This window comes from Schistocerca cancellata, chromosome 2 (genome assembly GCF_023864275.1).
Source record: "Schistocerca cancellata isolate TAMUIC-IGC-003103 chromosome 2, iqSchCanc2.1, whole genome shotgun sequence".
Lineage (NCBI taxonomy): Eukaryota > Metazoa > Arthropoda > Insecta > Orthoptera > Acrididae > Schistocerca > Schistocerca cancellata.
This window is the reverse complement of record NC_064627.1, coordinates 83,491,074-83,517,656: the sequence shown is the minus strand read 5'-3', so window position 1 is coordinate 83,517,656 and position 26,583 is coordinate 83,491,074. Positions and strand designations below refer to the sequence as shown.

The 26,583-nt window shown below is 37.0% G+C and overlaps 1 protein-coding gene across 1 annotated transcript in view; it reads right to left on the bottom strand.

The window, feature by feature from the left end:
- The window catches only part of LOC126151058 (putative leucine-rich repeat-containing protein DDB_G0290503), a 105,355-nt gene that overhangs the window by 46,481 nt on the left and 32,291 nt on the right, over window positions 1-26,583 (bottom strand). The window contains exon 2 of the mRNA XM_049915917.1: window positions 3,973-4,265. Within this exon, the coding sequence (XP_049771874.1) occupies window positions 3,973-4,265 (293 nt within the window). The remainder of the gene's footprint in view (window positions 1-3,972; window positions 4,266-26,583) is intronic.

Here is a 26,583-nt window from a genome sequence, read left to right as displayed (position 1 = left end):
GAAAACTATGTAAACAAGCATTTTTCAAGTATTGCAGAGAAGTTACAGCAAAAAATCCCCAAAACAAATATAACAACTGTAAATAATGTTGCACTAAATACAATGATGTTACTTCCAACCCAGAGAATGAGGTCAATAAAACTGTTGAAAAACTAAAAAATAAAAAGTCAGTAGGCTTAGATGAAGTACCAGTGTGTGGACTGAAACAATGCATAGGGATTATATGAGGCCCCTTAACAAATATAATAAATGAATCCTTCACATCACGGACATTTCCAGAGCAGTTAAAACAGGCAAGAGTTGTACCTTTATTTGCAGAAGACATAGAAAATTACCAGCCCATTTCCCCACCGTCAGCATGCTCAAAAATAATAGAAGCAATTATGAAAGACATATTAATGAATTACCTGAATAAATACAATCTTTTAAGCGAATCACAGTTTGATTTCCAAAGTGGCAAAAATATGGAGTCAGACATAGCAGAATTCATAAAAGTTGTACTTGATGCTCTTGATAAAGATGAGTGTGTCACAGGCATACTTTTTTTTATTTTTCTAAGGCATTTGATACAGTTAACCACAAGATTCTATTAAATAAATTAGAAGCATTAGGAATAAGAGGGGTAGCTAATGACTGGTTTCGATCATACCTAGCAGATAGGGTACAAAGAGTAGAGATAACACATATGTCAAATAGATCTAAACATATAGTAAAACACTTACCAGAACCAAAATACAATAATATAGGGGTTGTGCAAGGTAGCATATATATTCCTGATATACATCAATGATTTTCCCACTAGTGTAACTCAGGGTGAAAAAATTCTCTTCGCTGATGACAGCAATATTATAGTCACTGAGAAAACAAGAGAACTCGTTGCTGAGAAAGCAAATGAAACTCTCAAGAAAGTTTATGATTGGTCAATAAGCAATGAAGTGACATTGAACATAAAGAAGACTAATGCCATGAACTTCAGTTTGAAGAGGAAAACTGACAATGTTGAATACTGATTCTCAGTTGAAGTGGTGTGAACACACAAAGGTACTTGCAAACAGAATGTCATTAGCATGTTATGCCCTTACAATCCTATGATCAGTGTGTAACATGCACTGTCTTTTAGTGACATATTATTCATATGAACACTCAATTATTAGCTATGGCATTCTTTGTTGTGGAACAAACGCACAAAATATGAACACAATTTTCAAAATCCAGAAAAGAGTCATAAGAATAATAACCAAAAATACTAGTCAAGGTCATTGTAAAGATCTGTTCAAAACACTGGGGATTTTAACTGAGCCATGTGAATAACATTGGTAATTACTGCACAAACAGCTCTGTCCATGACCATGCAACAAGAGATAGACTCAACTTACATTTACCAAGAAAAAATAAACATAAAACTCAAAACAGCATTTTCTACCAAGAAATAAAACTGTACAATAAATTACCAAAAGAGATTAAAGAAACTGCAAAAATACACTTATTTAAAAGGGCAGCTAAAAAGTACCTGCCATGCAATACATTTTATATATTGAAGGATTACTTAGATAAAACAGAGTAGGGGTTTGATGAAAAAATGTTGCACACATAAATCATAATAATAATGATTATAAAACATCCAACATTCCACATAACACCTTCACTTTATGTTTTTTCCCCTTCTTTTTACCTTTCTAGAAATAGTTACCCCCAAGCTATGCATAACACAACACTAACACCTCTTCCTCATTCTGAACTCAACATCTCACTCATTATGGAGGGATGCTGACTCAGTTTTTCAGGATAGCAAATGGGAAGTTGCGGTACAGAAAATGGCCCAGAGATCACCAGTGTGTGTGTGTGTGTGTGTGTGTGTGTGTGTGTGTGTGCAAAGTGAGTGAAGCATTATGAAACATGTGTGTATAGTGTGTGTAGTAACTGATAGTAACATACGACTGAATGGTGTGGCATTACATTATTTAATAAGTTATTTGTAAAAAAAATATTGTATACCAGGAGTAAATCTAATGATTAAGTCTAACTAGAAGTCTGTAAATATATTTGTATACGAATAAGCTTATTTTAAATTGGTCTAAACTTGTAAATATTTTGACATGTCATATATCTTTTTAAAAAGAGATCTACGGATCAATAAAGCTACTACTATGACTACTACTACTACTTCTACTACTACTTCTACTAGTACTCCCACTACAACCTACTCCAGTCCTGTCACAGCATCTCCTACTCTTTGAAACATATGGCTATCTGTAAAAACAGTCATGTGATCTACCAACTAAGATGCAATCACTGTGCAGCATTCTACTTGGGCATGACCGCTAATGAGCTGGCCATTCACATGACTGTCTTCTTCCTGACGGTGCCCAAGGGACAGCTGCACCACACAGTTGTTGAGCATACCAGCCAACATGATGTGCTTGATTTAACTACTGCTTCACAATCTTTGCCATCTAGATACATCCTACCAACACTGGCTTTTCCGAATTTCACTGGTGGGAACTCTGCCTGCAACATATCCTTCTTTCCCATAACCCCTGGTCTCACCCTTCCACAGTCCCTGCCCTCGACCTGCCTCTTTCCCCTTCCCTATTCCATCTCTTGCCCTATACTTGCCTCTATCCTGCCCTTTCTTTCCCAGTATAAACTCCTGATGCTGCACCTAGCAGCCCACTATCCTGACCAACCACATCCTTCCACACCCCCACAGGCAGCCCTAGCACCTTCCCCCACATCAATCCTTCTATCCCGTTCACCTTAGATGCAGTCACAGTCAGGCCGTAGTGATCAGAGGTGACCATGGCCATTTGTATGTGAGTTATGCATGTGTATTTTGTCTGCAGCTGACACAGGACTTAGTCCAGTAATTGATATTAACTAACAGGTTTTTTTCAATGTGCTAATTTGCCACTCAACACCTCCTTTATATGGTTAGTAGCAATCTATCCATTTCATATGCTCAAATGAGTTAACACGTGGAAACTGTGATTTACAAACACTGACATTTTTAGTGGATTCTTCTGTGCAAGACACATGAATAAAAAGAGATATGGAACAACTGATTATGACTGATATATAAAACAAATAGAAAATTACTGAACATTATACTGTCTCTAATGACTGCATTGTCGATGAGAGGTTAAACTCTAATCTTTCTTCCTATTTTACTTTAAATTATAGATGAATGAAGACTTTTATGATGACTCTATAATTTAAATATATTTATAGCATTTTTGTTGTTCTTTGTGTTTCTGAAAATACAGTACCTGTAAGAGAATATTTTACTTTACATATACAGAAAAGAGAAAGAGGTGTAAGTAAATGCTCTGCTAGTAATAACTATACTAATCTGATTAAAAAGTACTTGGATTAGTATCAATTTTTATAATGAGATACAAAAAAATCTTAAATTGTTTGTTTTAACAATTTCACACATGAATTATTTTGACCATATGATGAAAGAGAAATGCAGGCTTTATATAACACAATCTGAATTTTTCAATTATGTTATTGATAAATAACTGCAAGCTCAATTTTTTTTTGTCTAAAGACAAGAAATTTGTGTTTTTTATGTGTAGTGTTAGTCCAGTACATCCTAGATTAATCTAATGGTCCATTTCTGTCTCTTAGATAGATGATCAAGCCATACCAATGAGCTCTGGGCTGCAGTTTTATATTAATGCAAATGACCATTCCACAAAACTTCCTGACAGATTAAAACTGTGCCAGACCAGGACTCAAATCTGAATCCTTGCTTCACCTGAATATGATTCAACTAACAGAACCATCTGACACATGATTCAAACCTTGAGTTGCACGGTCACCTCTATTACTTTCACAAAGACCACACAGGATCGCATGCACACCTTATTTAACTAACATATTGGAAGATTTTATCTATTCACAATTCACATTGTATTATTTCAAATGCAAAATCTGTCTGTCACAAAAGTAGGAATTAATTTTACTCACATTCTTTTTTTAATGTTATCCTTACAGTGTTTTTTCAATTTATCAATATGTTCCTCATTCTTCTGAATTGAGATATCTTTTTCTGCAAGCTGTGCATTACCTTCATTCCTCTGAGTTTCAAGTTCATCTCTTAATCTTATTATATCAGCCTTAGCTTTCAGGTTACGATGCCATATGCGGTGCAAATTCTTTTGTTTTTCCAGTTCTTTTATGGGGGTAATGGCCAGTCTCTGTGCAATACAGTTACGTAGCTGTTTCATGTATCCAATGAAGATGATACTGGCCTCTGAAACCTAAAGACATTTGGGCGGTCATTCATATTATTTATCCCTGAGCATAACAAAAGTTTATGAAATTTTTTAGTGTCTCTGCATATCACTTCAAATAATCCTCAGCCCAAAATTAAATGAACTAATGTTATGTGAGACGTAAAAAGAGCAACAACTGCTACACTCTGCAAATAAGAGCAATTGTAACAAGGCTCACAAATTTATGAATGAAGAAATCAAAGGCTACATCTCAAATTTCCCTCCTCTGAATCCCTTCTTTCACTTTGTAAGTCTATGTACACATCTGCATTTGTACTTTGCAGACCACTGTAAAGTGCACGGCAGTGGGTACATACCTCTGTACAACATATAATGTCTTACCATTCCATTAGTTTGTATAGCACTGGAAGAATGACTGCTTTCACTGCAATCAATCTAATTTTGACCTATACTCAACATGTAGGAGTCGGTAGTATCTTTCTGTATTCCTTACTTAATACTGGTTTTTGAAACTTTGTAAGCATGACTTCATGAAACAGTTGGTGTCTATCTTCAAGTGTTTGTCTATTTAGGTTGTTTAGCATTTCCATGACACTCTCCTGTGGGTCTTGAAGCTGTTTCTTTTAGTAGCTGTTCACAGCTATCTTTATGCTGTCTCATTTTTCAGCTAATTTTCTGTTCCTTTCTTCCTTCACCTACTTAATTTAATTTATCTTATTTACTTTTTATGTCAGTACAGAGTCCCAAGTCATTTTTGAGAAAATTACGTGTGTGTTAAAGACAGTTAGCAGTTGCAAAGGAAACAATAAAATATTATTGAGTGGCGGCGTTAACACTGATTATACTCGTAGTAAGCTACCAAAATTGAAAGAGGGTCTCAGCTCACTACTGATTTCACACAATTTGCAACACACAGTCAACAACTATATTAGAATTACTACAAACAGTACCTATGCTACAGATTATATTGTCAACAACATACAGTCAGACAACCATGCAGTAACTGTAACTCAAAACTGTCTGTCTGATCACAAAGAACAAGTGATCTCAGTAGAACAAAGTTTTAAGCCCAGAAAGCTCTGTCTTAAACATTAAGAAATCCATGACAACAACATAAGTACCTTTAATCACAATATGGTTAATGAAGACTGGACTGAAATCCAAAATGACAAACAAAGTGTAAACAGCTTCACAACCAAATATTGTGAATATACTAAGGAGCACCCCTGTCAAAAACAGATGTGTAAAAAGTAAAGAGAGACTGAACAAATGGATTATAAAGGGCATCATTATTTTTTGGAAAAGTCACAGTATCATTAAACACGAAACTAATTGTTCACATTTCAAATGATATTATAAGGAATATAAAAAAATCTAGACCAAAGTTACAAAATTTTCAAAGGAAATGGCTGTTGAAGATAACATTATCAGCTTAGATAATAATGCAGAAACAGTGTGAATAATGATAAATTCAGAAACAGGAAAGGCAACTTTTAAATTAACAGCCCCAAGGAAATCAGATAGGATAATTCATTACAAGAAAACACGGAAAATATAGCCAAATCATTTATGACTACTTCATAAATGTATGCAAAAAACCTAACACAGGATATGTCAACTCCAACAACATGTGAAACACTATGAATGCTTAAACAAAAAGGATGTCCACTACAAAGTTCTATATTCCTATATCCAGCTAGTGAGAAAGAAATAACAAGAATCATACACAAGTTGACAAACACCAAGACCCAGGACATCTAAGTATCTCACATAGGATTATTAAACTATCATTTGATTTATCATTAAGCACCTGACCAACATGATTAGTGCAGCCATCACAGTAGGACTGTATCCAGAGAGTCTAAAAGTTGTTAGGGTGCTCTTCTCTAAAACAGAGGTGCCTCTACAGAACACGGAAACTACAAACATGTTCATATTATACCAATAACACCTACAATTTTCAAATTTACTCTGTATAACAGATTAATAAGCTTCTTTACATCACAGAATATTCTATCAAGAAGCCAACATGGGTTCAAATCTATTACTTCAGCAACACAAGAGCTTGTACAGGAATACTTGACAAGAAAAAGTCAACAATGGGGATATGCCGCAACCTATAAAAAGCTTTCAGCTAAGTGAATCATAAGATTATTTTGAAAAATCAAAAATTATATGCAGTGAGAAGCACTACATTCAATCTGATAAAAAATTTTTTAGTGAACAGATATCAAAAAGTAGAAATACCAGATGAGGAGACAAGATTATTTTGGAAAATTCAAAATTATATGGGGTGAGAAGGATTGCATTCAGTTTGATAAAATCTTTCTTAGTGAACAGATATCAAAAAGTAGAAACACCAGTTCCTCAGGGAAGTGTCCTAAAATCACTACTATTCCTGGAATACAGGCTGTTCCAGGAAGAATGGTCAGTATTCAGGAATACGACAGGACTTATAAAAGTGAAAAAGGCTTACAAACATGAGCTCTAAAATGTATCCCTTACGAGCTATGAGCACTTCTTCATCTTCAGTAATATGAAACAAATCTCTTCTTCGGCAAACTCTTTACTTTTCATATTTTGAGAGGTGATAGTATGGACCCAAACAAGGAAAAATTGACCATAAACAACAGGTTTTAGGGTACACTTTAAGAGTTATGAGCACTTGTTCATATTCGCTACTGTGAAACACGTCTCTAGGTATGCGTTTTTAAAGCCAGTGTTTACCAGACATATTTTTCTTGTTTTAGACAGTACTGCCTCCTCCTAAAATATTGAAAGCAAAGAGCCTGCAGTAGAAGAGCTCTGTTTCACAATGTCAAAAGTAAAGAAGTGTTCATAGCTCTTAAGGTACACATTTTAGAGCCCATGTTCACCAGTACAAAACATTCTTTCATATTCCTGAATATTGACTATTCCCCCTGGGATATCTTGTATATTAATGACCTTCCAGATGAAACCCTACAAAAATCCATACTATTTGCAGATGACACCAATATTTTAATCACAGGAACGGATCTAGGAGAAGCTACATGTGGAGCTGAAAGTGTATTACATAAACTAGATAACTGGTTGAGAAATAATCAACTTCTATTAAACTACAAAATGTATAGCCAAGGTTTAAAGATTTATAATATTCCTGATTTTATAGGCTTCTGAAGATAGCAAATTAATTTGTTGAAACTGTTAAAATGCAATAAAAATATATTTGGCAACTGAATACTGAATTTTATTCCCAAAAAATTAAAAAAATAACAAATATTATGTACTTTGTAAAAAGATGGGTTAGTGCCAAAAATCAATGAGAACAAACTTGAGCAAGTACCTTAATGATAAATTAACATGGACAAAGCACATCAATAGCAAAAATAGTAAATTAAACTCAGGCTGCTATGTGTTACAGTAGTTAGCCAAAACTGTTAGTGTTGAAATCCTCAAAACATTTTACTTTGCAAACTTTGAAGCCATAATATCATATTAAATAGAATTATCAGGGAGCTCAATAAATATGAGGAAGATAATCATCATACAGGAAAGTGCTATTTGCATAATGACCAATGAGAAACATCAGACAAGCTGCAGACCAAAATTTAAACAGTTAGATATTTTAACACAGACTATAAGTACACCTAAGAAGAACATTAGCAGTTTTAGGAAAAATCATGGAGTTAACCAATAGCAAATAAGAAACTGTTGGAAACTGAAAACAAACCAACACAGGACAAGTCTTTATGAGAAAAGTTTAACATACATAGGGGTGTAACTACCCAGTTTCCTTCCAAACACTATCAGCCAAATAAAGAATGTTAATGCATTTAAGCACACAGCCATGTATGTAATCTGCAGCATTGTGTAATTGCACTAAACTGTAGTATACACTATGTAACAGTCATTGTATAATCAAAATCTGAGACATATATGTAATGATACAAATATATCACTCAAAATAAATTGAAAGGCTGAATAAAGAAATAAATATGATTATTTCATTTTTACAGCCATTAGTTTAATTCTCTCCTTTGGGTGATAACTTACTGTGGTGTAGAATGTGTCAATAGTTTTACAAATGCGATACATTTTCTCTTTGTAAACATGACTATATTTATTTATTTATTTATTTACATTTTTTGAGTGTAAGCCATCAAGCTGTCTTTTGCAAATGTCATACATAGGTAGAGTAGATTACTATAGACAGCACTTACATACAGTAATGGTACATACATTCATCTTACTATACTAATTATATTACGTGTTACAAGAGAGGGCAAGTAGATTAGAATTCATTGAGTGAATATAAACATTTATTTACTAAGAAGACTTTTAACTTCCTTTGCAACAGATTACGTTCACAAGTTTTCAAAGCTTGTGTCAGCTTTTTGAACCATATCTGCCCAGTAATTTAAGGACTATTGTCAGTTATTTTTAATTTTGTTCTCTGCCTGAAATAGTTCCTCTTACTTCCAGTATCACCGCACTTATTTAGTTTGCTTTTACTAGTCAGAAAAAATATAATAAGTTTATACAAATACAAGGAATGTACTGTCAGATATTTTTTTGGACAAAGGTTTCATGACAGGACTCTCTGGGCTTTAGTCCATGCATTAACCTAATGGCTGTTTTCCATAACACTAATATTCCATTCAGGTGCAGGTCTGTTGCACAACCCCACAGCTCAATACTATAATTAAGAAATGAATAAACTGTTCCACAGTAAACAATTTTCAGTGTTTGGATTGGCACTATTTTTGCCAACTGATTCATAAGATACAAGCTACTGCTGATTTTCTCACACACAGAAGTAATGTGGTTTACCAACTGAGATTTTTGTCCAGGTGGACACCAAGAAGTTTAATGTTATCTGTTTCTGCTGATGTAATACCACAAATACTGTTGATTTCAGCCTCATGAGAAACAGTTGTTTTAAATGTTAGTAGCTGGGATTTACTGATGTTGGTGTTTAGACCCTGGTGTAGAAAATAAATGGTTACTTCCATCACACCCTTAGTTGCAACTGGGTGCAATTTCATGAAATAAGAGGGAGGTGTCATTAACATAGGTTACTAGATGTGAGTTGGAGGGTTGTGTCACGTCATTGACATAAACCAAGAAGAGAAAGAGACCAACAATCGATCCCTGCAGTACCCTCTGGATTACTGTATCTCTAGAAGATTGGAAATCTTACATGAAAGTTTAGTACATTGTTTGAGATTTCTCAAGTACATGGTCAGTAATTGCATAGATGAATCCTTAATGTTGTAAGCCTTCAATTTCTTAATGAGCAACCCATGATTGACTGAGTCAAAGGCTTTGAAAAGATCTAAGAATATGCCAGCTGTCTTCATATCCTGGTCTAGGAGTGTGTACACTTAATGGAGAAATTCAGCAACTGCAGTAGTTGGGCGCCGATCTTTACTAAAGCCATGGTGTGTTTCTGTGATCAATTTGTTCTTTGCAAAATAAGCAGAAAACTGAGAAAGGATAACCATTTCAAAAATGTTACTAAAGGTAGCGATCAATGATATTGGGTGGTAGTTTAACCTCTTTTGTACTGCCCTTCTTATGCACTGGTTTAACAATGCTTATTTGTAAACTACTATGATAAGGGCTTTTCTAATACAGCAGTTTATGAGGTGTGTTAGTGGTTTAACTATTTTTTTATATATTTTTTCACAACTACACTCGGCATATCATCCCATCGGGCTGAGTACTTGTTCTTTAATGTGAGGATTATCTTTCTTATATCATCTTCTTTACTCTCATTAAATTCAAAACTCACTGCTTGAGGGATATGCTTTGGTATCCCTCAGTACATTTCTAAAGTGTGGATTGGATTTCCTGTTGGTGATATGAAATATTTATGAAAAATGTTACATAATGCTTTGGGTTCTTTTAAATTACCACCCTGTATAATGCATAAGGGTTTACTGTCCCTAGTTGTGGAGGTTTTTTGATACTTGTTGATAAGTTTCCATGACATCTTGCTTACATTTGTAGCTTGAGAGATTTCATTACTGTGGACTTGTTTTCTAAGTTTTGAAAATTATACTTAAAAGGAATCCTTAGCTGTGTTTTATTTTTGTTTGAAAATGAACAGTCTTTTTGATTTGTACAGGACATCCAGGTCATGAATTTATTTCTGAGTTTAACAAGGCTGGAGGGAAGTCTGAGTTAGTTATTTCTTCCAATCTGACTGCGCATTGGCCCTGTCAGCATTTCTTTAATGGGACAACAGGAATGAAAGTCTCTCAAAAGGATGTTATAAAACTCATCCCATTTGTTATCTGATCCTTCCATATGGTAGATTCGCTCCCGCTACTCCTCAGCTAGTTAAATTTTCGGGGAATTGATGTTACTATAAAGGAAACAAAAGAAAAATTCGGAGTAGGTATTAAAATCCATGGAGAAGAAATAAAAACCTTCAGGTTTGCCGATGACATTGTAATTCTGTCAGAGACAGCAAAGGACTTGGAAGAGCAGTTGAATGGAATGGACAGTGTCTTGAAAGGAGGATATAAGATGAACATCAACAAAAGCAAAACGAGGATAATGGAATGTAGTCGAATTAAGTTGGGTGATGCTGAGGGAATTAGATTAGGAAATGAGACACTTAAAGTAGTAAAGGAGTTTTGTTATTTGGGGAGCAAAATAACTGATGAATGTCGAAGTAGAGAGGATATAAAATGTAGACTGGCAATGGCAAGGAAAGCGTTTCTGAAGAAGAGAAATTTGTTAACATCGAGTATAGATTTAAGTGTCAGGAAGTCATTTCTGAAAGTATTTGTATGGAGTGTAGCCATGTATGGAAGTGAAACAGGGACGATAAATAGTTTGGACAAGAAGAGAATAGAAGCTTTCAAAATGTGGTGCTACAGAAGAATGCTGAAGATTAGATGGGTAGATCACATAACTAATGAGGAAGTATTGAATAGGATTGGGGAGAAGAAGAGTTTGTGGCACAACTTGACCAGAAGAAGGGATCGGTTGGTAGGACATGTTCTGAGGCATCAAGGGATCACTAATTTAGTATTGGAGGGCAGCGTGGAGGGTAAAAATCGTAGAGGGAGACCAAGAGATGAATACACTAGGCAGATTCAGAAGGATGTAGGTTGCAGTAGGTACTGGGAGATGAAGAAGCTTGCACAGGATAGAGTAGCATGGAGAGCTGCATCAAACCAGTCTCAGGACTGAAGACCACAACAACAACATAACTTGTTTCTTTTCAAACAGTTTTGGTATTATTTTAGGAGCTGTTTTCACATATTCTATCTGTTGTGCAAGGCAACCTGAGTAATGAAAGTCTATGTTACTAAACTTAGCAGTGTCTTCAGCAGTTTTGTTAATTATTGTAGAATCTATCCTGGTAGAACTAGAATCTGAGAATCTTGCTATCCATGACAACTATATTTCTAAGACTGTGAGAGGTTTTATGTCAGCAATGCTGTTTGAGTTTACATCAATGTTAAGATCTCCAAATATAGCAAAGTCATTGGGACCAGTCTGCATAATTATGAGAAAATGGGTTACATCTGCACAAAGTGGTCTGTATATTCCTATTACTTTATGTTTTACTACATTGCTTCCATTCTCTTTTAGCCAAATTGCAGTACCACTTACTTCTAATATACCCTCTTCACTGTATTGCTCAATAAATTTAAGTTCTTACATATAATATTTTCTTTCCCAAAGACTGCCAGACCTCCACCCTTATGCTGTTTCCTACAATAACTGTTTACCAGTTCATAGCCTTCTAGTTTATTACAGTTAATTTCATTACATTTTAGACCATTTTCAGTTATACTAACACTTGTGGCGAATGCTCATATACAAATACCTGCAGCATAGTGAGTTTCCTCCTACGGCACTGCACATTCAGATGTATCATGCTAAGTGATGTCTGAATTTCTTCTCTGTTTATATGTCTGTGGATGTTGTTGTGTTCTGTGAGAGTGGAACCAAGATCACCTTCACTGTTATACTTATGTGTGATCACACTGAGTGCACAGGGTTCACATACATCTAGTTTGCTGGTTGATCACTGCTGTAATGGTTCGTTTCTCAAAAAAAGCTTCAGATTATAATCTAGTGCTATTGGTTCCTTCTTGTTGGTAACTAGCCATTTATATAACTTTATTTATTACCCTTCTTGTTCTCTTCATTATTTTCCAAATATTAATCTACGTCAACTATTGTTGATGATTACCCAGTTACGTGGGTACTACCCATTCAGTATGTGCAGAGTAAAATTGGTTGTCAGGCATAAGTGACTTTGTAAATTTACAAGTAGGTGTCAGATACTTTATGACTGTATTCTTTGCTCTTTGTTGTGGAGGTTGGATAGGTGACAGAAAACCACATTAGTACAGGTGGAAAGGGTCCTCCCACCACCTCCAAGAAGCAGCTAAATAGGAGCACCCCCTTCATCACCCAGTACCATCTCAGAATAGATAACCTGAACCACATTCTCAGTTTGGGCTGTAATTATCTGTTATCATGCCCTGAAATGAAGAACATCCTACCCAACAGCCTTCTCACCCCTGCTGAAGTGGTATTCTGTCACCCACTGAACATACACAACATATTAGTCCAGCCCAATCCCAACCCTTTGCCACAGGGATCATTTCTCTGTGGAAGACCCAGATGCAAGACCTGCCCATTTCACCCATCCAGAACTTCCTATTCCAGTACTGTCACATATTTATCCTATGCCACCAGAGGCTGAGCAGCCTGTGAAAGCTGCCATGTCATACACCAGCTCTGCTCCAATCGTTTCACAGGTTTTTATATTGGTATGAGTAGCAACCAGCTGTCCTCTAGGATGAATGGCCACCACCAAACAGTGGCCAAGAGCAAAGTGTACCACCCTGTGGCACAACATGCAGCTGAACATAACAGGCTTGATTTAAATGGCTGCCTTCAACCAGAGGCATCTGGAACCTCCCCTCCACCACTTGCTTTCTTGAACTGTGCAGAGGGGAGCTACGCTTATAAGATATTCTCCACTCCTGCAATCATCCTGGCCTCAACCTACCATAACCTAGTGTTCCCTCACCATACACACAAGACCGCCCTGCTCCTCTGCCCCCCTTTTATCACCTCCTCCCTCACCCTCCTTGTCTGCCACTCTCTGCCAATGCACCCATCAGTCTTTTCCGCTTCTATGCTCCTCTCCTTTTCCACTCCTCATTACTCCCCTCCCTCCCCCACAGCATCCTGACACTGTCCCTGGCAACCTTGTCCTAACACATAGTCCCTGCACGCTGTGCCAGGCAGCACTAACTCTTCCTCCCCCCCTCTCCCCCTCCCACACCATCCATACTCTGCTATCCCTTCTCCTTCCCCATCCCTCTCCAGGCTGCTACTTTTGCTTGATGCAAGACAGTGACATCTTGGCTGGAGTGGGCACATATAGCAGTTGTATTTGTGTGAGGTGTGCTTGCTTGTGTGAATGTGTGTCTGTTATCCTTTCTAAAGATTAGTTTGGCTGAAAGCTCAGTTTCTGAAAGTCTTTTTGTTGTGATTCAACATGTCATCTTTAGAATGAGTAGCAATCTCTCCTTTTCATAATATTTTTGATATTCAGACCTGGACTTTCCATTGTTTAATTTTTTAAATAGTTGCCTATATTTAGTTTGAGGATGAACAACAGATATTAACCATACAATATGGTGCTGCACAACAAATACCTTGTATCTATGTATAGTATTGCTTCAGAAAATTATTCCATATGATCTCAATGAATGGAAGTACACAAAGTAAACTAATTTTCTAATGCTTTCATTATCAAAATTAGCAATTACACATAGAGAAAATATTGCTGAATGTGTTCCTTTGAAAATATCTGTACTATGTGATTTCCAGTTCAATATGCGCATCCAGGGATTCTGAATAACTGGTTTTACATATTTCCTTTCCCCCACATGGCATTTGTATTGATGATAATGAGCCAGACCTTCCAGCACATTTTAAATTTCCATTTTGTATGCAACTACAGTGTGGTCTTTGCCTTGTTACAACACCACCTGGTGTCAGTGAGATAACTCAGCCATCAGGACAGCATGAGGTGGGAGAGTCTGTATTCATCAGCAGCTCAGTGAGCATCCACCAGCAGCAAGAAAAGTGACACCAGTCCAAGGGCAATGGTTAAGCAACTGAGCAGGAAGCAACCATTTGAAATTGTTACATTAATGGGTTACCAGTCTGCCCCTTGTATATATATTTCTCTTGTCATCAAACAGAAGGCTTTCTTAAGCAACATTGTCATTTGGTTATAGATTGCAAGAGTGAGTGCGGCATCCTTTTGGTGGGCATGGAAGTTTAGACAGTATAATATGATTTTGCTCCTGGACTTCACTGCACAGCTGTTGCTCTGTTTGCAACTTGCAAACTACATTTCCTTGGAACACTTTACTCTGTCCTAGCCTTTGTAAGCATTGGCACATGCCAAGAGCATAGTCTGAGATATCGCCATGAATGTAAAATGAGGCTAACAAATTATTGTTTTTATAATACAGTTTCACTCCTTTCATTTGTGTACAATTATTTAGTGGCCATTTATACTGGAATCTTTACCTGAGTGCTTCTCATCATAATCTTATTTCTTCAAACCTGTTTGGCTTATTTGGAAAAAATGACTGGAGAAAACATTTACTGTTAGATTATGCAAATTATTTATTTAGAAGGTTATTATAATTTTATACATTTTATGCATCCACAAACAAATTTATTTTTTCTATTAATAACAACTACTATAAAGCTTCAGATGAGTTAAACTACAGCCTGCATCAACTTTGATATTTATCAATAAACTATTAACAGTAGCCTTCATCTATGTGTTTACCCCACACAACCAGTCCCTTGCTCCTTGCAAGTTTTGAATGATATATCTTGTTCTGCACATGACTGAATGAGCTGTTTATTGTACGTTAGGTGATGGACTGTTTACCAAGAGTAAGTGAACAATACTTTGGAATATTTTATTCTTGTGCCCCTTCCATTGTGGATGTGATTATGATCTTTGCATCAACAGAGAGCACCACTTCTGCTTTATCAGTGGAAGGTGGGAAGTCATTTATACATAATGAGGAGTGGTCCCAAAAATGAAACCTGTGAAACACCAATAGTAATTTGCCCCGTCTCAGAAGAAGATTCACCGTGAAAGCTTCATGACCTATCTAACAATACCCTCTGATTCCTATCAGCTAAAAATAAAGTGAACCCCTTACCCATTGTACCTTGAAAGTCAGAAATGGTGGCAGCTACTGTGTAAAAGCACAAGAGCACATGTATACCCTAACTTTTGACACCTTCCAGATTTATTGGTTATTTTTCTTTGAATGCTGATAAACATAACATAAATGCTCCAATCTGAAAGATATGGGACTTAAATCTACCATTGTACTACTCCTCTAGACTCCGTGAAACTTGGCATCAGGGCCTAGAGCACACCTTCAGTTGTGCACATTTTAAGGAGCTTTTGTACATGCACAACTCTTGTGACATAATTGCCTTATGGGCCAAATATATTCAGATTTGATAAAAAAAAATGTGCACAGTTCACGATGTGCACAGCTAGCCCTTGCCACTCAACTGGAAGTTTACGTCAGTGTCACCAGGTGGTAGCACACAGTACCAGACTTGTATCCCCATTTGCTTGGCATAAATCCTGCAAGATGATGGCATATTCCTCAGATATGGTAATTCACTCACTATGTACTATAGTAAAATTAAATTGGATGCAAAAGGCAAAGATCCCAAGTTCAAGACTCAGTCCGGCACACAAATCTGCCAGGAAGTTTCATATCAGTGAACACTCTGCTCCGAGTGAAAATCTCATTCTGTTAACAGAAAAGTAAATTACCAGGAAAAATTAGTTTCAAAGGAACTAGAGCTTTTGAGAACAGATCCTTTGATTGAGAGAGTTACAAACTCAAATAAGTGTGCCTACAAGTGAACACTTAACAAGGAAGTGCACAGTTAGCACAAGTTGTGTGGGTGCAGTGTACGAATTTCTGATTCTCAGTCCAGAAATAAATTTGTGAACTACTACATTTGTTAGGTATTTTGTACATTTGTGCAAAAAAATGGAAAAGCATGAAAACTCCCACTTACACAAAAATGTGAAACGCAGAGATGTAAAAGCTTACACATTATTTTGCTATTGCCCTAAACTGTACTTAATTATGTACAAAACAACAAAATTCCACAAAACAATTCTTTCTTTTGTCAGATAACTTACGCATCTTATTATTATTATTATTATTATTATTATTATTATTATTATTATCATTATTTTTACTGTTCTTTTTATTAGTGGCAGTGGCTGTAGTGGTATAAACTTGTAGATAAGCATAACTGTTATACAGCAGATGCTGTTAATTTCACACTCTCACATTTATCTGAATCAAAACCTTTGTAAATGTACACTCGTGAGCCACCACTAGTCATAAACTATGTTTACAAAAGATTGTTATGATTTGCACAAAAGACAGATCACAAAGAATTCCAGTAGGTACAATCTTGTGTTGCTCAAGGCTTTCCAAATGGACTAGTCATAGAAGTGGTTCTCAGGCGAGACGCCAGGTATTGTGAAATTCTCTCCATACTTCTTAATTATAACTGACCAATATCTTCTGGTGGGGCAGCCACACTGCTGACTTAGCAGTGTGTTCTCTACACCTGAAGATGTCAGTCAGTTATGCCAATGAAATATTGTGTGAATTTCAAAACATCATCAATGTCTCATCCAGGAACCAATTCTACATGAAAAATCTAGTCATTCCAGTATTCTAACACATTCTCAGCGAAATGCTGGACAGCATGTTCAGTGGAGAGGCTCTTCTGGAATCCAAACTGTGTGCAAAAGTACACACATCCACGCAAACAACCACACAGACACCCAAACATGCACTCTTGTGGCCATGTGAGAGCGATTATTGATACTCAATTATTGAAAGCAGTTGCCTGAGCTGATGAAGGTGAAGAGTGGTTAGGGAAGGACCTGAAGCACAGGTAGTAGGAAACGGGCAGGTCTTCCTTCATTATCTCTCCACACTTCCTGGCCCGTTACTATCCGACTCCTTGTTGGTCACTGCGGACGTGATGTCCTTCTATGTCAACCACAAGCTCATGGCCTTGCAGCCATGGAACATAACCTTTCCCAAAGTCCTCCTGATATCAAATCCATCAGTCCTTTTGATACCAAAACAAGCACCTCTTTCCCAATTTTCCCAGCCACCCACATCCTGATCTCCACTTATTTCACTTTCAAAGACCAAATGTATAAACATATCTGTAGTACTGCCTTTGGTACTCACATGACACCATCCTATGCCAACTTATTTATAGGCCATCTGGAGGAATCCTTCCTATCCAGTCAACACCTAAAACCTCTTGTTGGTTCAGTCATCGATGGGCATAATCTGGACTCACTGCAAGAACAACCTTTGCTCTTTCCTCCATAAGCTCAACACCTATTCCAAATCCACTTCACTTATCCCTTCTCAACTTATTGATACACCTTCCCAGATGTTAATCTCCACCTCTCAGATGGTTCCTCAAATATGTCTGTCCATATCAACAGCACCAATCGCTAACAATACCTCCACTTTGATAGCTGTCACCCATTTCATGTTAAAGTCTCTTCCCTACAGCCTCACCACCGGTGGATGTCACATCTCCAGTGGAAAGCAAGAGTTGTTGAAATAGACCCATAACCTTACCATATCCTTTACTGGCAGACCATTTCCTATCCAGATCATCCATACAGAAATCTCCCATTCCACATGCTCTTCTGGCACCAGTAAAACCGTTAACTGGCCACTGACCAGCATTCTTCTGATCATCCAGTATCACCCTGGCCTTGAAAAGCTCAACTACCTCCTTCACCAGTGCTTTGATTGCCTCTCATTGTGCCCTGAGATGAGTGATATCCTACCCAAACTCCTACCCACATAATCTTACATAGTGTTCCACCAACCAGCCAATCTACAGAATATACTTGTCCATTCCTATTCCAACCCTAACCTAAATCCTGCACCCCATATGTCATTCAACTGTGGACAACTACTAGAACTTTCCCATAAACCCACCCACCACCTCCCACCATAGTTCAGTTACAGGCATTTCCTACCTAATAAGAGACAGAGCCATATGCGAAAACAGCCATGTTATATATCAGCTATATTGCAATTACTGTACAAGCATTCTACTCGTATGTGAGCATGATGAGTAACCAACTGTCTATTCACATGAATTGCCACTGCCAAGCTGTGGTAAACCACAGTCTCAACCATCCAGTTGGTGAATATGCTGCACATCGCAACACAAATGACTTCAACAGGTGCTTCACTATGTGAGCCATTTGGATACTCCCTTCCTTTATAAGTTTCTGTGAACTAAGCAGATGGGAATTGTCTCTCCAGCATAACCTAGGTGCTCACAATCCCCCTGGCCTAAATCTTTGCTAACCTGTTACCACTACCTCACCTTACTTTCTCCCTTCTCTATTCTGTCCACACCACTTCTCAACAACCCGATCATGCACTGCTTTCTCCCATTATTCTCCCCCTCCCCCCACCCAAGAGGAAATTCTCTCCCTCTCTCTCTCTCTCTCTCTCTCTCTCTCTCTCTCTCTCTCTCTGTCTTCTCTCTTCTCCCCCCATCGTTTTCTCCCTCTTCATCTCCACCTTCCTCCCCTTTTCTCCCTCCATTTCCCCTCACTCTCCCTCTTCCTATATCTTGTTTTGCTCTATGCTCTGTACTCCTTTCATCTTATGCAGCCACAGAGTCAGCTGTCCAAAGACCTGCCCCTTTCCCATTAGCCCCTCTTTGAGTCCTTCCCTACCCCCTTCCCACTTCCATCAACTCAGGCAACTGCTTTCAATAATCAAGTATCAATAATCAGTCTCACTATGGGCAAATTTGAGAGCCTGTGTTGTTGTGTGTGCAAATGTGTGCACTTCTGGTAGGAAAAGAGCAAGAGCTTGGAAGCTAGCATGAATGATGTTTCCTGTTTCATGTCTCTGTGCTCCACACATTGAGTTTGGTGTAGGTGCGCTGTTGCCTTTCCCATATTTTACATATTGCTCTATACAGAACTTACCATTACTGTAGTACAGAATTCACTTACAACTGCATCGCTATATTGTCCTGGCTGTCTATAACACTTTTATTTTGACAACTCCTATCCCTTCCACACACAAAATTCTCTGCTGTACAGTCTTGTCACCTATAATGACAAACAATCCCTTGCTCAGCATGCTCAAGATGTTACTAAGGCCTACATAGGCAAGCAATATTTTCCATACTTAGTCCACAAGCAGGTCTCTTACATCCGCACATCCTCCTAATTTTCCAACTCTCCTTGTGAATTGGCTGCAAAGAAGCATCTACCATTATTCAATGTCATCTGGACTGGGAAAACTTAACTATACCCTGTCACTTATCATTGAACCTGAAAATCGGGGACATCCTTCTCAACTCTCTTAAAATAGTATTCTACCACACACCTATTCTACAAAATATCCTGATCAATCCTTATGACATCCTACTCCAAACACTTGTCAAAGGGATCATACTTCCATAGAATCCAAGTGCATTACCTATCCTATAAACTCACTCAGTGCATCCTATTCCAGTCCAGTCAAAGGCATATCTTATCCCATCAGAAACAAGCCAGCTGTGAAAGTAGTCATATGACATACCAGATCCAATATAGCTTTGCCAACATTTTATGTACATGTGATCACCCACCAGCTGTCCACCTGAATGGATGATCACCATAAAACTGTATCTATGAGCAGAACTGATCACTCAATGGAGGAACATGCTGCTTCATAATTACTGCCACCTGGATACTCCCATTAACAACAGCTTCTGTGAACTATACAATCAGAAAGTGTCCTTCCAAAACATCTTTCAATGGCTGCCTCACAATAACTGTCATTTTGGTGCTCACTTCAATAACAGCTTCTCTGAGCTACACAGTTAGAAGCTGTCCTTAAAAAACATCCTTCAATCTAACAATCCTTCTGGTCTCCATCTCTGCTTGACCCTGCCTCACAACAAGCTCCATCTCTTCCTCCAGTCTAACTCCCACACCCAGGCTACTCTTCCATATCTCTTTGTGCCACACACAGTCCTCCTGCCTGCATCACAGGTAGCTCATCAGTGTTGTATTCCTATTCCATGCACCTATTGCCTCATACTCCCCTCCATCAGCCACACTTCCATTCAGCCCTCCTTCCTTCTCTCCATTTCCTTTCTCCCCCACCCACTCCACCATGTGTGTGTGTGTGTGTGTGTGTGTGTGTGTGTGTGTGTGTTCTGTACTAGTTATGTCTGAAGAAGAACATCATCTGAAAGCTCAGCAATATTTTCAGTCTTGTTCATGTGCCTAAAAACCATTCAATGTATTGACTATAAAGTGAGTTGTTAACCTTATTCCTTTCATTATTTATCTTCTGCTATACAGTCAAACCCTCCACACTTTTCAGCAGACTGATCCAAAAAAGAGTGAAATGAAAGAAAGTGTAAAATACAGGGCAGCATAGGAAACATAACGAGCAAAAATAAATAAATTACTCTTATTGTCATTCTCTTTACATCAGCCAAAATGTGAAATTAAAACAATTTAAATTTTGCCTATCCAAAAAATCTGAGATAATTAATTGTGTTTGTTTCTGAAAGCAATAGCTCTACTTGTCTCTCTGCAGCATAAAAGCATTAATCACAGAGGTAGCAGCCAAGTGCTGACACACACAAATGAGCACATGGGTTGCTCTCTTTATTTTGATTATGTCCGAAGTTGTACATAAAACACAGAAGCAAAAGACTTCCATGAAACCACCTTAAAAAGATATTCATTTTCTAATGTCAGACTTGTTATTGATAATCATTATAAAATTATGGTAAATAAAACTTGAAACACAGTATTGATTAAAATAGTAATGTTGGCTCTTTTCATAAACAGAGAACAATAGACATGAACTTCACAACGTCTTCCCGACAAGGAGGTCACTCAGTTCAGGGCCATTCCTGGTGAGGAAAAGGGCAGAAATTGTGTTCATGTTACAGAGCATCTTGAGGAGGAATGTTTACCATCTGACATTACGTCATACGAACCTAAGACTGTGCACTTAGTATCAATTAGTATATTTCACAGGGAACTAACAATGATTTGTGAAAGCCCACTATAGAGGCAGCCATCTTCAAAAGCAGTGTTTATTTGTATAAATGACTGTGAAATTAAATTAAAGCTGTTATAATACAATGCAATGAGCAGAAGGAAGTTTGGTACTAGAGTCACTATCATGAGATCATGATTATCATTAAGGCAGTGACTATCCTTCCCAACACTGTGAACCTTTAGTACAGGTGGCCATGACCCAACACACCAACAATGAAAATCTTGCTTACCACAAGAACACTATGTTACACAATCAATAACTTTGTGTATGGTCTCTGTTTTCTGCTTTGTTCCAAGGCTGACTCTGACAGGAATATGATGCACTTTTTGCCGAAATCTGAATAAAAATCAATGTTAAAGACTGTGATAATGTCAAAGTAAACTTAAAATGTGGGAAATGCAACATGAAATCATTAATGACAGGAAAGCATTGTATTGAGAGAATAAGACTTATGTATGGACTGAAAAAAATGAATGTAAAAAGTGGGAAAATGTAAAATCTGGTTTTACTGTATATCACACCATCTGTTTACTGAGAAGTGACCATTCAACTATGGCTTTTCCACCTTACTGGTGCATCACAACATGCGTTCCTAGAATGTGAAAAGAATGTGGCAGGGGCCTGCTACCAGTCAGTTGACCACATCACAAGCTCAATCTGCTCCTGCAGTCCCTTCTGTTCTGTTGATGCTGAACTTAGATAACTGATGAACTCACTGGGCCCTTCTGAAGTCTTAAGTTCTGTTTCTATTAGCTTTCTCAACATGACATAAACTGCCATCTTCTCTCTTCTTCACAATTTTTCCTTTCCTCTACTTTATTCCTTTCCTGATCTCATGTACAGCAAGACTATTTTTCCCTCTACCATTTGGACACTTGTTTCTTATTTGTTGTCTTTCCCTTTCTGCTAAGAATGGACTTTTTGAAATGTACACATTCTAGAGATTCAAGGATGATTGTATCTTTCACCACAGGCCAGTTGTTTCTCATTAAGTGATTATTCTTTTTCTGATCTACTATTGTTCACTTAATTTTTACTTCATTTTGAACTGGATATTCTGTAATATATTAGCTATTACTACGCAGTCATGCTAGTCATTATCACACAGTTATTCATTTTAATAAACAAAATCTTAATGCTCAAAATATTCAGTACAGTACAAGAGATTTTATTTAACAGTGACAGAAACAGGGGAAGAGCTAACAGGCACACAAATGAGATCAATGACTGAGTCTATAGATTCTGAGACAGTTAAAAATCAATTTCTCAGCAAACACATGAAACAGAGAATTCAATTGGTGCAGGAAAGAGGGAAAAGTTATTCTAAACATACAATCAAGAGGTACAGAAGATTCAGGGAAGGAGAGGCTGAAGCAGCATTGTGATGACCACAAAAGTTGAAAAATTAATTTGGTTTTAGAGACTAAGATTACATTGTTTGAATTAGTGATGAAGGAAAGGGCCTTTCCTCTCTAATGCCATAAAAGTCACAATTTTTCCAAGATTTTTTTTCTGTAATCATGTAATAATCTTGAATAGAAATTTATTTGTCTCATAACACACAATTATTATTCATCCAATTTGGGTGCAGCTATATTAATAACTTATTTCTATAAAATTTAGACAATGAGATGGAGCATTGTTCTAAAATTAATATAATTTTTGTGAAAATTAGCAGTTATATTTATAAACCAACACTAATGATGAATAAAATTCAGACTTAAATCATCAGTTCATTCTTCATTAACTTATCCACCAAATAGTACCATTCCCATGTCATGTAGCTTCTTTTTCAGTAAACTTAGCTGCATATTTAGAATATTATTGTCTGTCAGTTTGTTGAAGATATTCATACTGGAGAGTCTGAACATATAATTTTAATTGAACCATAAAATTATCTTTATTTCTTGCTATGTATGAATGATAAAAATTATTTTTTGTGAATTAATTCTTGCCTGTTGTATAAAAAGAACTTCACTCCATGAATGTATTGGAAGTGGTTTGTTGCGATTTCCTGGTTTCCAATAATAAATGCCAAAATTCCTTTGGATGTACACCACACACTTTTTTGATATCTTATATGGAGAGCTTAGGTTATGAGATATACAGGGTAGTCAGAAACAGTCTGAAAGGCTTGTAAGGGTTTTGCAAGGTAGAATGCGCTGAGAAATAATTGTAAGAAAAAAAATTTGATATATTGCACTGTTTCTGAGTAAATTACCATTGAATTTAGCTAGTCAGGCTGTTGCATGTGCAAATTCAAATAGCCTGTCTGATACAATCTGTGTCATTGTTCTTATAGCATAGGTAATAGCATACAACACTGCTTGGTATTTGGCTCAGGTTCTATCTTTTCAACCATCCCATGTCCAATTTTTGTGTCACTCTCTTGTTCAGTTTTAGGAAACCACATGTTTGGTGACACAATCTGTGGTGCACCACTTGAATTTGCGCGTCAACAGACTGACTGGCTATAAGCTCACTGCATCGAAATCTTTTCTTAACAATTATTTCTCAGCACAAGCTACCTTGCAAAACCCTTACATGCTTTTCAGACTGTTTCCGACCATCCTGTATAAAAGCTAGAACTTCTCCAAAACACGATGCCATGTCTCATTACTGGTTCAAAACAATGTCATACACAATTTTTCACGTGTCCATGTCAGTGGCATTGGAACACATTTGCAATGTAAATGTGAAGCAACATATTTTACTTTATAAGCACCCAATATGCATATTCCATTTTAAATTATATCAATTTAGTCCTACAAATCTGACATTCCATTTCTGCTGTATTTTTATTTTTACAACTTCTTTTCATTTCCAGTATTTTGGCTGTTGCTTCATGAATTATACCACATGCATGTTTTAAATGTTCAGAGTCAATTCATTGGCTGGAAACATGTTTCGATGCTATCAAGTGTTTCAATGATACAGTCAGGAATTTTTTCTTCTTCATGATTTTCAATTAACAAACAAGTGAATCGCCTGGAAACATAACATGCAGAGATGGCACTGATGACCAAATCTCAAAGAATAGAAAGGAAATGGGACCAACAATAGAGCCTTGTGGCACGCCTTGAGCTGCTGTTCTCCATTTTGATCGATAACTTTTTATGCTTGAGGAGACAATTAGGCTCTGCCTTTTTTACATAGATATGAAGTAGGCCACTATAGCACACTGCTCCCAGCCCCATACTTATCTAGTTTGCGAATTAGATAGATGGGTAAAATAGCACTAATGGTGTCTGCACCTGTTGAAGTGCTTGCTGATGTTGATAATAACTCATGATGATAACTGGAACTGAATACACAGAATAATGAGTTGGTTGTCAGCAGCCAAGAATGCTCATTTGTAATTTCCTATGGTTCATAAATAAAGATAGCTGGCATTTTGTTCTATTAAGTCAGAATTATCTGAATTTGCAGAAAAACTGAAAATAAGAACTACAAACAGGTTATTGCTATGTGAAACATATATCTTGGGCTACATTTCTCCTCAATCTATTACTGAAATTGTATTTTCATGTTGAGATTCACTGGCTTTGCCAATTCACAAGAAATTGTCTCATTTCAACCTAGCCTAAGCTTCCAGTTATGCCACCAGACAGTCTGTGAGCATATCTAGTTTTCTTCCATTCACAATCATTGGCTTTGCAAACTCACAACCAAACTGTCACATTCCAACCTATGCTAGAACTGGAGCTTCACTACTGGTCAGTCTGTTAGCACATCAGGTTTTCCTCCATTCCCAGTTGTTGGCTCTGTCAACTTGCAACAAGACTGTCACACTCCAACCTAACCTAGACCTCAGACTCTGCTGCTGGTCAGTTAGTACATCTAGTTTTTTCTATTCACATCACCAACAAATGTAATCAATTCAAAAAGAAATCATTAGCTGCAGATATTCTCAATCACTAGCATATCCTATCACCCAATTAGTATGACCAATGTCAAGAAATTGCCTGTATCAGAATGCAATGCAAGAGCTTTGGACGCTGTAAGTACACTTAAGCTGTGAGGTGTCATTTACTGAATTGAAAGCTCTTGTGAGATCTCAGAAGATCACCGCTACTTTATTATTCTTGTCCAGTGAGTTGCCAACCTTGTCAATAAATTATTTATGGCATCTGCAACCCAAATGGTTGTTCAAAATAATAAATTTTACATCTGGATACTAATTACTGTCTCAAATGCTTTGCCAACACAACAAAAAGAAAAATAGGGCATTAATTTGAGATATCTTCCCTTCACCCATTCTTGAAGAATGGTTTTTTATTTCTGCATATTTTAATAGGTGACGAAAACAGCTTTTTTCAAAGGACTGATTTATTGATGTAGCTAGCTGATGACTTATTATTTTATACAGTGATTTAATCACCTTCACTGTTCTTCCATCCATATGTATGGTTTTTTTAGCAATAATACTTTTTAATGATAATTAATATATATTGCCTGTTTATGGCAAATATGTTTTAGGTAACCGACAGGCTAAGCAATTTACAACCATGTCCTACTTGAGGTTATCTTGAATTGTAGTGCACTGGGCTCACATTTGGGATTATGATGGTTAAAATCCCTGTGCAGTCATCCAGATTTAGGTTTTCCATTATTTCTCTACATCACTCCACACAAATGCAATTTCAAAAGCTACAGCTGATTTCCTTCCCCATCCTTTTGTAATCTGAGCTTATGTTCTGTCTCTACTGACAGTTCTGTCAATGGTATGTTAAGCTTTAATCTTCCTTCAGAATTGTCTTGTGAATTGGACTTGATGCAGGCCTTCTTGTGGTTTTATAAGAGCAGCAAAAAGATTATCTCATTTGAAGCTGAAACTCTGAATCAGTGCACAGTCAGTGTTGTAAGGAAGTTTGTTTCCTGTGTATTTGCAAATGAAAAACTTTGTGAGAAAGGTGTGGTAAGTGACAGATCCCTATGAAGAAGTAGAGTAAAAGGGTGATGTGTATTTGGAACTACTGATAGAAGCATTGAAAAGAAAAGCAAAGGATACACCTGTGTCATAAAAGAAAGCATATTAACATTCCGTGGATAACTGTAATATATCATTGAGCCCTGAGGGAATATGGTCTGCTATAATTTAAAATTTCGGATCTTTACAAGGAATGAGTTAGCGTAAAATCTTGTTTGGCTCCTGT